At 50.9% G+C, this 16226-nt stretch overlaps 2 protein-coding genes across 2 annotated transcripts; one reads left to right on the top strand and one right to left on the bottom strand.

The window, feature by feature from the left end:
• The first annotated feature begins 9131 nt into the window (after positions 1 to 9131).
• LOC136480455 (zinc finger transcription factor YY1-like) lies at positions 9132 to 12818 on the top strand. Its single transcript, XM_066477992.1, has 6 exons — positions 9132 to 9446; positions 9581 to 9639; positions 9898 to 10097; positions 10585 to 10674; positions 11309 to 11449; positions 11922 to 12818. The coding sequence occupies exons 1-6, from the start codon at positions 9325 to 9327 to the stop codon at positions 12441 to 12443; spliced, it is 1134 nt and encodes a 377-aa protein (XP_066334089.1). The 5' UTR covers positions 9132 to 9324; the 3' UTR covers positions 12444 to 12818.
• Positions 12819 to 13548: 730 nt separating this feature from the next.
• On the bottom strand, positions 13549 to 15161 carry LOC136480445 (uncharacterized). The gene has a single exon (XM_066477985.1). It carries the CDS (start codon positions 14599 to 14601, stop codon positions 13756 to 13758), a length of 846 nt encoding a protein of 281 aa, XP_066334082.1. The 5' UTR covers positions 14602 to 15161; the 3' UTR covers positions 13549 to 13755.
• Positions 15162 to 16226: the final 1065 nt, after the last annotated feature.

The raw sequence follows: 16226 nt of genomic DNA, 5'->3' as shown, positions 1-16226 counted from the left end.
TTGGAGGGTCCCTGGGAAGGAGGAGTTCCCGCAACCTCGTCTCGATGAGGTGGTTTCTTTCCTTACCTTCCACGAGCGTGGATTAGGATACCCCGCGTACTGGTTCTAGCGCGGGCTCCTCAACGAGTGGGGTCTAGAACTGTAGCACCTCAACCCGATGGGGGTGCTGCACATCGCTGGCTTTGTCACCGTCTACGAGGCCTTCCTCGGGATGGAGCCGCACGTGGACCTCTTCCGGCTCTTTTTCTCTGGGAGGGCCATGGCGGACTGGAGTTCGGCCGAGATCGCTTCGGTCGGAGGCTTCGCCCTACAGCAGAAGCCGCGTGCAGGAGGATCGTATCCCGCGTACTCCCCATGTGACTCCAACTAGGGATGGCATGAGGAATGGTTCTACATTAGGAATCCGGTGGGGGCGCTGTTTCCGGTGTTTACCGGCGGAAGGCCGGTGAAGCAAAAGAGTTGGTCGTGGGGCTGCGCCCACACGGAGAGGCACAAGGTGGAGGACATCGAGGAGGAGCTGCAGAAGCTCGTAAGGGACGTCCTTGATAGGGTGCGGGTGTTCCACACCATTTACCGCCATCGGGTCACGCCATTGGCGGAGAGGATGCACCCGATGTGGAAGTATGATGGCCGGTCAGACCCTAACCGCGCATCGTCGGAGGAGCTGCTGGACGATGAGATCTGGAGTCGCGTCGGCCGAGTGCTGCAGCTGAGGCCTAACGAGACGGTGGTGGGAAAACCCATACCGTTTAATGCCTCGATCGTGCCCTCGCTGGTATGCTCCCTCACTTTGCTCGTGCCTTTTCCTCTGCCCCTCTTCTTTTTTGATTTTGGTTCATTTGTTCTATAGGGGCTTGGGAGGTACAAATCCCGGCCGCACCTTCCTAAGGGGGCGGCGGGCCAGGCCCAGTAGGCCGCCAGAAGGAGGCGGCAGACGCCCGAAAGAAGAAGAAAACCAAGGAGGTTCGGCGGAAGAAAGAGAAGAAGAAGGAGGTCGCCCGGCGCGTGAGGGTCGGGGAACGTGCGAGCGACGTCGAGTTGAAACTCGCGTCGGATGATCCTATGGATCTGGACGACATGGCCTTTTCCGACGAGGAGAGTCGGGAGGTCGTTGGGACCTCGACGGTGGGTCGTGACCCTACAGCGACGTCTGCTGGCGAGGAGTAGGAGGCCGCGCGGCGCGTGGAGGTTCCTGTATCAAGGAAGCGTGCGGCTAGCGCGGATGTCGCCGACGAGCGAGCGGTAAAGCGGGCGCGGTCACCGCACCCCTCGATGGTGTTGCCAGCTCCGTCGCCGCCTGTGGCGGACGCGGCTGGACGGGCTAGGCGGTCCGAGGGGCAGCCCGGCGACTATGCGGTGACAGGACCGGTGCCGCTGTTGAGCTTGTGGCCGGAGGAGGCCCTGCCTGCCGTGGGTGCGGCCGAACAGTCTAGGTGGTCCGAGGGGCGGACTGGCGCCCGGTCGATGCGCGACTCGCGGTCGGGGACGCCCCGCCTGCTGCTCCGGTCGGGGAGCCCCGAGCCAGAGGTCGTAGCGACCCGCAGGCCGGGCAAGAGCAGGTTGGGATGACTCCAACCCCGTCTGAAGTGAGGGGGCGTAGGCCGTGGTCCGAGAGCGATCCTCGTCCTGTGAGTTCGGCGTCGGAGCCTGTCTTCAGAGTAGTGCCGCTCGCCACTCGGTATGTTTCTTTTTGTTGCTTCTTTGACTTTTGGTGGTCGAGTCTTTTTGGAGTGCAGCTTACTCATGATTTTTGTCAGCGGTCGGGGGACGCCGGGGTTGAGTATCGCCCTGGCCTCCGTGCAGGAGGTTTGGAGGCCCACTCTGCAGCGCGTTGCGGTGAGCGAGGGGGGCAGCAGGGTGGCAGCGGCGAACCTTTCCCTTCTAGGGGTGGTGTCCCCTAGGGCGGCTGCTGGTAATGTGATAGCGGCGGCGACGTTGTTGGTGGCGATCCTGATGCTGGTGGCGAAGGTAACCCTTGCGGCCCCTCCTCCGCCGGTCACGGTGGAGGAGACAAGGGAGGGCGAGCTCCCCACCGCGCCGGGTGGAGGGCTGCACGCCTCATCCCTGCTGTCGGAGCCGAGGTCACAGTAGGGAAGCGTGGCCAAAACATAGTTGGGGCGTCAGGCGGCGTCTCATGCGAACGTGGTGGTGGAGATCTCGTCTGACGACGAGACGGATACCGTGGTGGATCCACTGGTGTCGCCGCGGGAGCTAGCGGTGGTCCGGTTGGAGGCTGGGCCCTCCGGCGGTTCGTCGGAGGGTGACCTAGAGTGGCCCTTCCCCGAGGACCTGTCGAAGGTGAGGTTCGTCCTCTGAGATTCCCGGGAGCACCAGCTCTGGGAAATTTTTGGCGGACAAGGGCACACTGTGGTGTCCGAGCTCACCGAGCTGTCCGCGAAGCTGGAGAGCGCCCAGAAGCAGGCTTAGTTTGCCCGGCAGCTGGTTGAGGTCGACCTGCAGCTTGTCATGGAGGTGAGTTTCTGGTACTTCTCCTTGCCCTTTGAATCTTTCATCAGTTGTTTTTATAACGCCTGTTTTCCACAAGAAATAAGGAAGGTGTCGTCTCGCAAGTCTCAATTCCTCCGGGCGGAACACGCCCGGATGGCCGAGCTTGAGCGCCGGGTGGAGTCCGCTTGCCATGAGTCCCAGGTCCGAGCGACTGAGGCGGCTGCGGCGCGGGTAGAGGAGCAGCGTGCGGCAGAGCGGGCGACTGCTGCTGAGCAAGGGCTTGAGGTGGCAAAGGCCCGCCAGGCGAAGACTGAGGCGGGGCTGCGCACGTCCCTAGCGAGCACCGAGGCGGCGCTCCAAGAGGCCTTGGTAGCCCTTGAGCTAGAGCGAGTCGCCCTAGAGTCGACACAGAAGGCCCTAGAGGCAGAGCAGAGGGCCCGATCAGAGCGGATCGGGTGGTGCTCACGCTCCAGGACCAGGTGATGGTGATGGAGGATGCGAGTGCCCGGCTGTGCGAGCAGGCGGCTCGGTAGGCAGAGGATCTCTCCACACTTGAGGCCTCTCGCGTCGGTGCATACCTTTTTGTTTTCTCATGGTGTTGATTCCTTTTCCTCCCAGCCTGTTTTTGAGCTTGTCGCCCTTCTCGCAGAGCTGGGAGAAAAGGTGAAGGCACTAGAGCGAGACCTGGAGACGACCAAGGTGAACTTTAGCCGGAATGCCGAGGAGTTGTCCAAGTCCCGTGAAGAGCGACGTGCTCTCGAGGGGGAGCTTGGTCAGATTCGCAACACTGCCCAGCTCGTCATCTAGGAAAGTCTTCGGGTCGGCGCCAAGTACCAGCGCGCCCGCGGTTCAGCTGGCGGAGGTCCCGGACGCGGTCAAGGACCTCGTCAGGAGCGGGCTATTTTATGGAGCGTCGGGGGTGCTGACCTCGGTGGCGACGTACCACCTGAACCTAGACTTCGCCACTATCTATGGCGGGTATGCTGAAGGCCTAAGCATGGAGGACATCCAGTCAATCGGGGTGAGCCTGCTGCCGCACGCGCGGTTGGTGTCAGAGCAGGTCTCTGCCGAGTGGGTGATGGATGTTCGCCGTCAGGACATGGCCCGAAGCATGCGTGGAGAGGATGCCTCTGAGCCTACAGATAGCACAGAGCCTGGTTCGGGGGGTAACGTCGCTTCGGCCCTGATCGAGCCAAACGTCGTGCTGCCGGAGAGCGAGCAGCCTGTGCCTTCATTGGTCGCGCCGTCAGCAGGTGCCGCCGGGTCGGTTTAATACCTTTTTAAATACAAGTAGTTAGTAAATGTAAGAAGTTTAAGTTCGTGGGGGGGGGGGGAACCCCTGTGTAAAAATGTTTGTGTGTGTTTTAATGACTGAAATCGTTTTTTTTGTTTTTGTAATGGAGTTGCTCCGTTCGGGGAAGCTTGTTCCCTTTCGTTCCTTAGTTCTCCCTTAGCATAATTTTGTTTTAAATTTCTTTCTATCTTGTACATGCCTGTTTGTTCCGTAGGTCGCAACTTTGTGAGCCTAGGGCGTGGCCCGCGAGGCTCGGCCGGTCGTAACCGTAGGAAAAGGCGGGGTGCGATCAGTCAGAATGTTCTGAAGCAAAGTTACGTAAGGTAAAACAAAGGAACGAACTACCCATTTGTTCAGGTAGGAAGGAGTTTCTTCATACAAAACCAAAATAGTACTTAAGGTAAAAACAAAAACAAAGGGGTAGTAGAGCCCCCTAGTGGAGCCCTCGAGCGCCCCGAGCAAAAAAATGTTCGGGTTGGGGTGCTCTTACAGGAGCGTTCGCTAAGTAAAGGTAAGACTAAAACTTAGGAAGAGAAGAAGAGACATAGTTGTTCCAAGGTCATTGGAGAGAGCATCATCATCGTTGTCCTTCAGTTGGTAGGCTTCCGGTCGGATCCCTTCATGCTCCAGTCGTCGGGATCCTTGTCCGCTGCGCCCCTTTCTTCGGTCGCTGCCTCCTCGCCTTTTTCTTCCCTTGGCATGCCGGCCTACCTCAGCAGGCGCCTGAGGAGCTGACAGTCCTTGTAGAGATGGTTGACGGGATAGTTGTGGTTGGTGCACGGGCTCTCCATGAGATTGTGGAAGTGGCCCGAAGGGTCTTGCTGGGGCTGCATGCCCGTGTGATCGGCCGCGACGACCGACGCGAAGTTAGCCGGTTGGCGGCGATCGTTTCTGTTCTTTTTTCCCCTCTGCATGGAGGGGCCCTCGTCTTGATCTTGGCGCCTGGCCTTACCTTTGTCGTGGCCCCCGTTGAAGCGCGGTAGAAAAGGCACTTGCTGGGGGTGTTGGACAAAGGTCCATGGTTCTAGACTGTTAGGGCTGGGACTTCGGTCGACGCTGCGCGTGTCTTGGTTCGGCCCGAGCCATGCGTAGATAGGCGGTCAGCACGGGACGGTCGTCAAGTCAAGATGAGGAGCGGTTGCGGCTTCTTGTGCCGCAATCGGTGGTTGAGACGATGACAGGGTGTAGTGTCCCATCTATTGCATCCCTATTCCTCGGACGGGGAGCAAGGTCGCGAGTCGGCGTCATGATATGGAGTACTCTGCCTGTTGAACGACGGCGGTCTCCAACAGTGCCTAGAGGTTCTGGTGGATTGCCCATCCGCGAGGGTCGTTCGGCTCGGGCAGGTCACGCAGGAGCATTGACGTGGCGACAACGTTCTGACTGGCCTGAGCAAACTGTGGGGGGTCGGTCCCCCAAACCGAAGCGTTGCGCTAGGGCTGACGGGCGTGACCTCGAGCGCCGCTCGTAGGTCTATGCGCATGGGGCGCAGTGTGGTGCGCCGAGCGCGTTGGTGCAGTTGGTGGCTGATACGGCCACTGTCGTCGTAGATCCTCCCCGTGCTCACATGTGAGCTCTGGGGTCTCCATGTGAGGGCCCAGTGGGGCGTGGGTCCGGAAGGACTCCGTTACCCCTAGCGGGCGTTCTGGGGCGTCCGCCGTAGTGTATTCCTAGGACCGATGGTGGCTAGGTGCCACATCACCGATGCTGGAGCCGTCGCTCCCAACGTCGTCATCCATGATGTCGAGGAAACAGGTGGGAGCATAGCTCGCCATCCCCACAAACTCAGACGCGAGAGGGTGCGGTGCCAGCACCTTTTGGAGTCCCCGGGCATATGCGTCTACGGAAGACGCGAGGCCATAGGGGAACCGGCCGTGTGGCGGCTGCGATGGGGACAACAGTAACCCACCGGATATTTGGCGGAAGATAGAGCGTAGCAAGTAAATAACAGTATGTATATTACTCACAGCGAGGTTTGAGCAGAGAGTTTGCTCGGAATGAAGTGCAGATGCCACGGCGTCGAAGTTGCGTGTCCCGGGGTCGATGGAGGACGTCCCTCCGATGGGTGCTAGGTCACGAGCTTCCGCGCGGAGGTGGAGTACGCCAAGCCGGTCGGCGACGAAGTCCAGGCTCCCGAAGCGGAAGGCCTGTGATGGCTCGAAGAGGGGTGGAACCCGCATCCCGGTGGGCGAGAGTGCGGGGAACTCCAGCGAGCCGAAGCGAATCGTATCGCCCGAGCCCGCCACGGCGGGGGTGGTGGAGAAATGGGCCATCCGATTACCAAAAAAGTGTTGAACGTACAGCGTCTTCCCCACGGACGGCGCCAACTATCGGTGCAGAAAGTGACCAACTAGTAAATATTTGTAGTTTTGCTGTACGTTGTGATCGGAGGTGGCCTAGCACTCAATGACACATGATTTATACTGGTTCAGGCAACGTGCCCTACGTCCAGTCGAGGTTGGTCGGTGACTTTATTCCTGAGCCCAGGTGCTCGAAGTCTGTAGTGGGGTTACAAACGAGAAGGAGAAAGGAGGGGGTATACAAGAGGTTCGGATGGCTCCGACCGGAAGGGCTGCGGTCGGAACTTGGTGGTCCTGCGGTTGTAAGGGGTTGGTGTCGATCTAGTGAGTCTGAGCTTTGTGAAGTCAATCCCCCCTGGTTGGAGGGAGCGCATCCCCTTTTATAGATGAAGGGGATGGCTTTTACAGGTGAGAGGGGGAGAGTGCAGATATTTCTAAGCCTTGCTGCCTACGGTGAAGAAAACTGCATAATGGTTGAAGCCCCCCAATACTGTCGATGTTGCTGTAGGATGCCAGATGTGCACGGGGGGTCGAGCTATCTTCTTCAGGAAGGATGGACGCCGGTACCTACAAATACTTCTGGATGCCTAGTGGCATGTGACGAGCCACGCTATGTTCACCCAGTATGGCAAATCCTGGAGCCCATACCGTGATCGATGTCCAGAGACACGCGGAGGAGGCTTACCATATGGGAGTTTCTAGCGGCCCCTACAATACTTTGTGTCAGGGTGGCTGAAGAGCACTGTTTCGTGCAGGGTATGGTCCCTGGTACAGTGGTTTTGACTTGTGAGCCATGCCTTGCCTTTCTCCGCATATCTTCTGGTTCCCTCCGAACGGGGAGCCCCCGGTCGGATGGCTCCAGTTGGCCCTCAGTGCGCCGGTCTGAGAAGAGCGGTGAGCAGGCTTCCCGCGAGCCCCGGTCATGGGGTCAGAGTCGCGGGGTCGGAGTAGGAAGCAGTGTTTTGGGCCAAGCCTTCCGATTGGAGAGACTGTTTGGAGACGGCTAGTGCCTGAAGCGAGTGCTCCGGTCGGAGAGGTGGGCCGAAGAAGCTAATGAGCGGGCGCCTGTTCTTAAGGGTAGACCTTCTGGTCGACGACCGGACTACCCTTCCGGCCTGCTGTGTTTTAGTTTTTTGGGCCGGCCTATGAAATATATGTTGTTTTCCTAGGCCGAGCCCGGGCGTGGAAGCCGGTCCTCGAGGGACCCCGGGTTTATGAACCCGACAGTGATGGTTCATAAATAGTGTTGTGAAGAGCCAAAAATGAAAAATGTGTGCTCTCTCTATTTTCTTCAATATGTTGTTTCTAGCCCCTTTCACTCAATATGTAGAAAAATGATGTCTTTTGGCTTTTGGCTTTTACCGTAGCGTTAGCATGGGCATATTAATAGCTTTGAAATTAGCTGACAAAACTTGTATTTTGTTTTCAGCGAGGTTGCATATATTAATCTCTGGATAATTAGAGTCTTAATAAGTATATATTTTGCTTGACCTGTTGAGGAAGGATTAGAAACCTTTGCTTGAGCGTTGATTCAACAATTTGCCTATCTCCTTTTGTACAAAGTGAAAAGGACTCTCCTTTGGTTAAAGTTGGAGTCAGTTATCTGAAATATACTCTTTCTCATTTTTTTGGTTAACCAATTAAATGTTAGTGATCTTTTAATTGGCTATTGAGAATTTCCAAGGTTTCTCAGGAACAACGTGAAAGTGATTTTTTTTTCTTTGAAAAAAAATGCAGGCAATTTGTGGATTACTGATTATGAGAGAAAAGATACAAGAATTTTGCAAGGTGCTCTCTAAAATAGTTGGAAGGTTCTTGTTGGATATTATTGTCATTTAATTTGTAGAACCAAATAGCAGCTGATGTTGTATTATCTTAGGTCAACTCAAGTCCTCCTATACTTCTGTTAGATAGAAAGTAGGTAAATTCTTGGGATATTATATTTCTTTAAGTCTGTGTCGATGTTCACAAAGATTATTACTTGACTTTTCAAACGCTGCAGGGAAGAAAAAACTATTCACCACCCCTTCTTAAAGTGTGTTGTGGCTAAACAGATAAGTGCACTGGACATCCAGAAGACCATGCATTCATGTACCAGTTGGTTGGCAGCTTTGATGGCGGCTTCTGAATGTAGGGGAGCTTGGAGACGTCTGCCAAGGCGTGTGCTCTTGCACTAATGTTGAAAAATATTATTGTTCACATTTTTAGTCAGTTAAGATGGACCTCCATTTTAGTTTTTCTTTTTTATGTGAATCATAAATATGTCTCATTTTATTTGCATGAATCATAATATATCTCAATGATGCTTAATAACTTGACATATAAGCCTTTTTAGTTATTTGATTTGCATGGTTATGTGATGCCATAGCGTTAGGACGGGCATTATCAGCCTGTTCGTTTCATCGTAAACGATCGTGGATTATTTACTGCTGGCTGGTTTGGTGTGAGAGAAAAATACTGTTCTAGCTTATAATTCACGATCGTATACGAGCAAGCGAACATGCTGTATACTATCTGGTTAGAAGGGATGTTGGCTGTTTCAAAAGAAGAAGAAGAAGGGATGTTGACAGACACCAGCGGGTCGCAAATTCCATAGATTGATTGATAGTCCAATCTATATAAAAAAACATTCAAGATAAGACTTAACCAAACCTTAAAAGTTATACAACATCAATAACTATTGTGTCGTTTACTTTGGAGACACATGCTCCCTCCGTTTCGAATATAAATTATTTTGACTTTTCTAGATACATAGGTTATTGTATGCACCTACATATGTTATGTATAGATACATAACAAAAATTATGTTATATATAGATACATAATAATAACTATGTACATAGTAAAAAAAATATGTATTTAAAAAAACAAAACGATTTATAATTTGGAAAATGAGGGAGTGTAGATTTGTATCCAAATTTCAATGTATTCTAGAAGGAATTAATGGTCCGGGAGTATTATGTAAGGAGTGCCATTTAGCATTTGTCCAGTCAATGTCAAAGATGGAATATAATTCGGAGGCTAAAGACCTGCCGTTGAATTGCTTTGAGATTCGCGCAGCAACACTGGGGAGTCGTGACGGAGGGGAAGAAAGCAAAGGTGAGGCATTCTCCGGCCGCCGTTAAACCCGCGACGCCAGCAAAGGTGAGCTCCGACCGACCGACCGAGCAACCCGAACCGACCAAGAGCCCCAGCCGCCGCAGCCGGCGAGAGAGCGAGACACACACGAAACCCTAGCGAGGATTCCTTCCACGCCACAGGCAAGAAGCGAGGGGGGAGGCGATGGAGTACCCGGCGGCGGCCGCCGGATCGGGGGGCCACAAGTACTACTACCCGCCGCAGCACTCGCAGCCGCAGGCGCTTCGCCTCCCGCCGCGCCCCGCCGCTCGGTGGGTCAAGCAATGGTGCGTTCTTGGCTCCTCTCCCTCTCGCTCTCTCTTCCTGAGAAGGAGAGAATTTCCGCTTCTTCTGACTGGAATTCACCTGAGCTAATAAATTGCGCGCGCTGCATTGTTCTTGGTTGCGCTTGGCTTCGCAGGATCCCGCAGGATCTTGCGTGCTCTGGCGGCAAGTGCTCGCTCTTCAAGTGGGTCAGAGGTACTAACTGTTTGTTCCTACTAAATCTCCCCCCTTTTCTTCATTCCCTTGGTTTCCTCCCGCTTCACTGAGGTTGTATTGTAAGATACTAAGATATACATGGGTTCTTGAATCTGTGACAAGAGTCTAGGTCTAGATGTCCATTGATGACGCTGATTGTTCATTTGTCTAGAGCAGTAGCTAAGTGCAGATTTGTGGTACTCCACAGCTAGCTAGCCGGTGATTACAGTTACAACCCCTTTCCTTACCTGTGTGCAGAGGATGGGTACAGAAACTCCAAGGAGAACCCCAGAGTGCTAGATGTGGAAGCCCCCAAGCCTGAACCTACCACAGAGATCCTCTTCCTCTGCAGCTACGACAACTGCGGCAAGAGCTTTGTTGATGTCAGCGCGCTCCGCAAGCATGCTCATGTGCACAACGAGAGGCAGTATATCTGCACCGAGCCCAACTGTGGGAAGGTATCTCCGCCTGGATCTCAGTTGGAACGAGCATTAGTACCACATACTTATTGTTTGTTATTGTGATATGCACTTGAGCCTTGCTGTACTTATCTGCTCTCAAACACAAAACATCTCGAGATGTTCTTGTTTAACTGAATATGTCTACCACTCCCTATTCCTTATACTGAATATTTCTATCACTCAGGATGTACCTGTCCAGTCTTTATCCTGAGTTCCTGAGCAGTCCTGTTATTTATAATTGTATTGTTTTTTCTAAGATTTACTTCTTAATTGCATTACAACTAATGGCAAAGTAAATCATAACTGAATTTGATGGTACCTATCATACTACGAAGCCTTAAACAAAAATTATACATTCAACTTTTCAGCCCTTTTGCTCTGTCTTGTCTTAATTACTTATAAACCACACGTCAGATATTATGTATGCCGAGAACTTTCAAATTGTCATTGTAGACCCTAACTACTTTGTTGTTCTATCTGGCAGAAATTTGTTGATAGCTCCAAGTTGAAGAGACATTATCTTATCCATACAGGACAAAAGGATTTTGTCTGTCCACATCCAGGCTGTGGTAAGGTAATCACCTCATCCCTCTCTAGCAATGCACTTATAAGGTATCATGGATTTCTAGTGCACTGGGGCTCTTTTGCTTTCAACCATCACCACACCCCTTATCTTTTCGGAGTTGTAGATATCCATGCATAGCAAATGTTGTATCGAATGGTGAACTGTCATATGGTATTTTAATTCTCTGTAATTCAAGATGTTCCTTTGATGTTTTTAGTTCAACCTAATCTCTAATCTGATTTCAGTAGATGCATCCAGCCCCATTGTATGTTTGTATACTCAAGTACTCAGTTGCTGTGTTCCCAAACTTGTGGCTAAATTTTGGGCTTTATACAATGAAAAACTTCCAACGTGCACATCCATGACTCCATGAATGACTTGTTTGAAGTAATTTTTTTCCTTCAAAAAATAGGGCCTTTAGCCCAGCCTTTTTCTTTTCTGGGTGTCGGTAGCAGGCCTAACCCAGCCTTGTTCAAAGGCCATTTGGGGGACAATAGGATGGTGGCCTGACCCCAAACATTCTAGCCAACTGGTCCTTGGCAGTTCCTTTCTTTTAATGTGAATGGATATCTTTTCTTAGAGTCATGTGTCTTTGGCTATAGTGCATTTACATTTTCAAACAAGCAAATGTTTTGAATTTCAGGCCTTCTCATTGGATTTTAATTTACGGTCACACCTGAAAACACATGCATTGGAGAATTATCACATATGCCCTTTCCCTGCATGTGGCAAAAGATTTACAAGTGACTTCAAACTATCAGCACATGTCAAGTCACATGAAAAGGTATGCTGCTATTGTGCTTAAACTTCTGTAATCATCATTCAAGATGCATTTACCCTTGTGGTTGATTGTTCGCTTCAATATTACTGTTCTTTTATATGATAACTAAATTACATCCTGAGTCCTAGATCCGCATGTGAAATATGTAAAAAAATGATAAAAGATTCTCTTAACTAAATATTTTGTAGACCGTAGTGCTGGCATGCCAGATTGCAGTATGGCTCTGTGCAGCTGTTCAGTTTGCCCTTGTATTGTATGCTGTGCTTATCATATAGTTCTTTGCTGTCAGCCTATTGAGCCTCCTTGTTGATACACAATTCGATCATATACATCTGTTTTTTATATCAGGTGAAGGATATATCATTGCATTGGAAAGTTCCATAATGTTACATTATAAATATATCACACTTGTCAATACAAACTCTGTATACTTTTCCCTTGTGTAATTTATTCTGTCTATTGAACCATGGTGCAGATTGGAACTCCTATTGCAGTGCAACATGCGCCAGCGCCAGCAGCAGAAAAACCGCGTGTCGCCCAGAAGCCTTCGACTCCAGCAACCACAAGCTATGCTGATCGCCCATATGTCTGCCCCTATGAAGGTTGTGACAAAGCATACATTCACGGTTACAAATTGAACCTTCATCTAAAAACTCAGCACCCTGAACACGGTCAAGAGGAAAATGGTAAGGTCGGTGCTTCTGCTGGTCAGCATGCTGCGAATGAACAGACCTACCAGTATAACTATGCTGAGGTTGGTGAGATTGCACCAAACCCCAAAAGGAGCAAGCATAAGGTCCACTCATCCAAATCCTACAATGCCAAGACCTCGAGAGCGATGCCTTCTGACATCGGTGGTGTCAGGAACCAGTGGCCAGGTAAAGCTACGTACCAAGATGATAGTGAAGAGACCGAAGAAGACGGAGGCAACAACATTGAAGATGGCTGGAGATATGGCAACAATGATGACGACGAGGAAACACCAGATGAAGATTGACCTTTATATAGGTTTGGACATTTAGATATATGAGGTGGTCTGTTACCCTTTAGTTTCTGCAAACTCTAAACCAATGCAGTCACGGGGGAATTTCAAGCTTTAACCTTAGGTAGTAGTTTGTTCAGATGGTGCATCGGTATATTGTACTCAGTTCTCTGCTCCTAAAGGTTCACTTCCCTATGTTCCAGAGTGGCTAATTGTCACATTTATGTGAGATAGTTTGAATATGTTTTCCTTGGAATAAAATTTCATTTGAAATGTTACTCACTTCATTATTTTATTAGATGAACTAGGTAGTTGCAACACCCATCCATGCAGACATGCAGTTTAGCCATAAACATGTTTTATTTACTACAATCTACATATTTTTCTGGCAAATCACTCAGAGTGTCAGAACAGTTTAGCCTTAAACATGCATCGATATATTGTACTCTGTTTTCTGCTCCTGAATATTCGGTTCCCCATGCGACAGAGTGACCAATTGCCACATCTGTGTGATGAGATAAGTTGGAATCTGTTTCCTTGACACAAGTTGTAATTTGAAACGTTGCTTACTTCAGTTCAATTGTTTTATTTGACGAGCTATGTAGTTATGAAAGACTCATCCATGCAGTTTAACCATGAACAGGCTTTGTTTTATTACAGTCTGCGAGTACTTATTTAGGCAGATAACTCTCAGGTGGCCTGCCTACTCTTGGTCCCTGCCAACATGACCTTGAGAATAGGTGTCAGTGTCACCAGGAGTAAAGACAGCGAGCTCATGCTTTCTATATTGTTCTTCAGCTCTGCAGCTTCCTCCATGGAGAATTGGAGGTGCCACACGCGCTGGCGATGACGCCGAGCGGCAAATCGCTCAAGACAAGAGTTCTTCCCAGCAAGTCGATCTACATTCCCACATCAGGTTCAACTCCCTGAGATGAGATGTACATAACCACACCAGCTTCGTAAAACAGGCTGGTGCGAGCTGATGATTTTTGTAAAATAAAATTTGGCATAGTAGTATCGAATGGAAAACTAAGCCCAGCAAAAAAATGGTCATGAAACACAATCAACTCATCATCACGAGCCTACTTGGAACAATTAAGGCAAACAAATTAGCCGAGAAGCCAACAATTGCTTTAAAAAAGATACAAGCCAACAACAGAGGTACGATCGACATTATTACAAAGCAAAAGGTTATTACGCAAACCACCTCAAAAGGAAACCAGAACACGAAGAGCGTCTCGTCCAGCAGAGCAGTCCCCACCCGCAGCCTCAATGTATATCAGCTGAGAATTATTAAGAGAAACTACCACAGCGGTATTATATTAATTTAATTATTAGGTGCAGCAGCAGCAGCAGCTGGGTCGAGCCAGCTTGTGATGGCGAGGTTGGCGCCCTGTTGGATGGGCAATGAAAGAAGGCGCGCCTTGTTCCTCCCGCCTTTGATGGCGCCCTCCCATTCCAGCACCTCCGTAGCCTCCAATGCCTCCTTCACAGATTTGTTCCAGTAGCCGTTGCCGTACTTGTCCGCGAAGGGTGTCTTGACGTTGATCCACCGGGCGAAGTAATCAGGGATGCGCAAGTCCTTGCGATGGCACTCCTGCTTCAGCATCGTGCGGCAGTCCCAGTTGCCCCACGTCACGACGACGACGGCGGCGCTGCTGTTGACGTCGAGGCCGCTGCCGCCGCCGCCGCCGCCACCACCTCCTCTTCCATTATTGTTCTCCTGTATCCAGGCTTCGTGCGGCTGCAACGCCTCGGACAGCGTCACGGCGCCATTACCGCGTTGCACATCTTCCTGCTTGATGCCGTTGTAGTTCTTGCAGAACTCGCTCAGCTCATGATGTTCTGTTGGGATGACATACTCGTGGAAGGTGGACGACATGGGGTGACCGGTTGCAGCGTCGACGAGGATGGACGAGAACTCGATAATCTCTTGGCTGACTCCATACTTGTTGTCGTCCCTGTTCCAGCAGGTTGCCTTCAAGTCTACGACCACGAATTGGTCGGACAGGCAAAGCCAAACTCCGCGGCCAACGTCCAGACGATCGCCAGCTGCTGACCCACTACAGCGGCTCGACAGCATGCTTAGGGCGCTGGTTAGAGCACTGCAGCGATGGTGAGCCACAAGAATCGGAGAAATCAAATCGCAGCTGTTGATGGCCCGCGAACTCATCTCACGCCTCGACACAGCTCAAGAGACCAGGACGCTGTCTGAGGAAGAAGCAGCTCTCAGGAAGAGGATGAAAGTGCGGTGCCTCGGGCTATCATCGCTAGAGCGCACAATGGCCAGGCAGAGATCGCGGGTGCGCCAGCTGAGTGAGGGTGATGCTAACACCGCATACTTCCACCTCATTGCCAGAGGACGAAGGAGAAGAAACTATATACCGTCCTTAACAGTGGCGGGGCATGTCATTGCCGACCACGACGCCGTGGAGCGGGCACTTCACGACCACTTCGCAGGTGTCTTCGGATCGCCGTCTACTGCCCGCACATCTCTGAACTTCGACGCGCTGGACATCGTCCCAGTTGACCTCTCCGATCAGGAGGTTGCTTTCAGCACCGAGGAGGTATGGAACGCGATCAAGGCAATGCCCAGCGACAAGGCGCCCGGACCTGACGGGTTCACGGGGGCCTTCTACAAAGCTGCTTGGTTAGTTTTTTATGGATGTAGACGACGGTTGACGAGGGATGAGTGACAAAACGTTATTCTGGTCCATTGCGCAGCGAGTTCACGGTTGAGTAACTAGAGAGGCACAAGTTGAAGTGGAAAACAAATGGTTTTCTGGCCTTTTATTATTAGCATGCCCATTCTGAATCTAGGTCTCCCAGCTCCACTGTGCCGACCACCGACCGCCAATCAGCAAACACATCCTCCGTGTCATTGGCCAGCGCACAACATTTTGATGCCCAACGTCGCTAGCAACAAACCGGCCCTGTCACCCCCACCGCCCACCACAATGTTCTGATGCGTAACGTCGACGGCCACCTGCGGGCATGAGATTGTTTTAGAAAAGGGGAGAAGGAGCTCATTGAGAAATTGGTCGATCGCGTTCATCCAATGTTCGATTTTATATTTAGTTTTGTTGATTAGTCATATTGAAACGTCCATCTTTAGTGTATTTGAAACATTACACATATTTTCATGGCTATATACTCTAGCGAAGCTAGAGCAAATTAAAAAGATGTGCGCTTGTCTTGTGGATGCATAGATATTTACTAAGGGGTGTATATATGGTGAAATTTTAGACATAATCATTGCTTTTATTTTTTTTTATTGGGAGGATGTATTTGCACCCCCTAATCTATATGTACCTTTGCCCCGGATTATATGTATATTTTTACTTTTTATTTTGTTTAATATATGATCTTTTTTAAACAGACTGATATTAGAATGCTCGTCATAGGTGAATTTTCATTCTAGACCTGCCACTGTATAGTGAAATGACCATGTCGCACCCACAAACAAACTCAAAGGAGGGGGGGGGGGGGGGGGGGGGGGGGGGGGGAGAACCCGCGGGAATATGAGCTCGTGCGTGCACCCAGCATGGGGGGGGGGGGGGGGGGGAGCATGGAGTTGGGCGCTTGCCGTTGGCTTTGCTTGCTTGGCTAGCCGTGGGCTTTGCTTGATTGGTCACTATCTTAGTTTACGGTTGATAACGTGGACGGGTGCAACAGATCAGTGGACTTTTTCTTTTATTTCAGAGTTCATACACGTTGGATTTCTTTTCAACTCTCCTTTCATTATTTATTATCTGACCAGAAGGTACGGATAATTTACTGTGGCAATAGCGACTAGCA

This window comes from Miscanthus floridulus, chromosome 1, assembly GCF_019320115.1.
Source record: "Miscanthus floridulus cultivar M001 chromosome 1, ASM1932011v1, whole genome shotgun sequence".
In the NCBI taxonomy this organism is placed as follows: Eukaryota; Viridiplantae; Streptophyta; class Magnoliopsida; order Poales; family Poaceae; genus Miscanthus; species Miscanthus floridulus.
The sequence above is the reverse complement of the archived record's forward strand: the minus strand, read 5'-3'. Positions and strand labels throughout refer to the sequence as shown.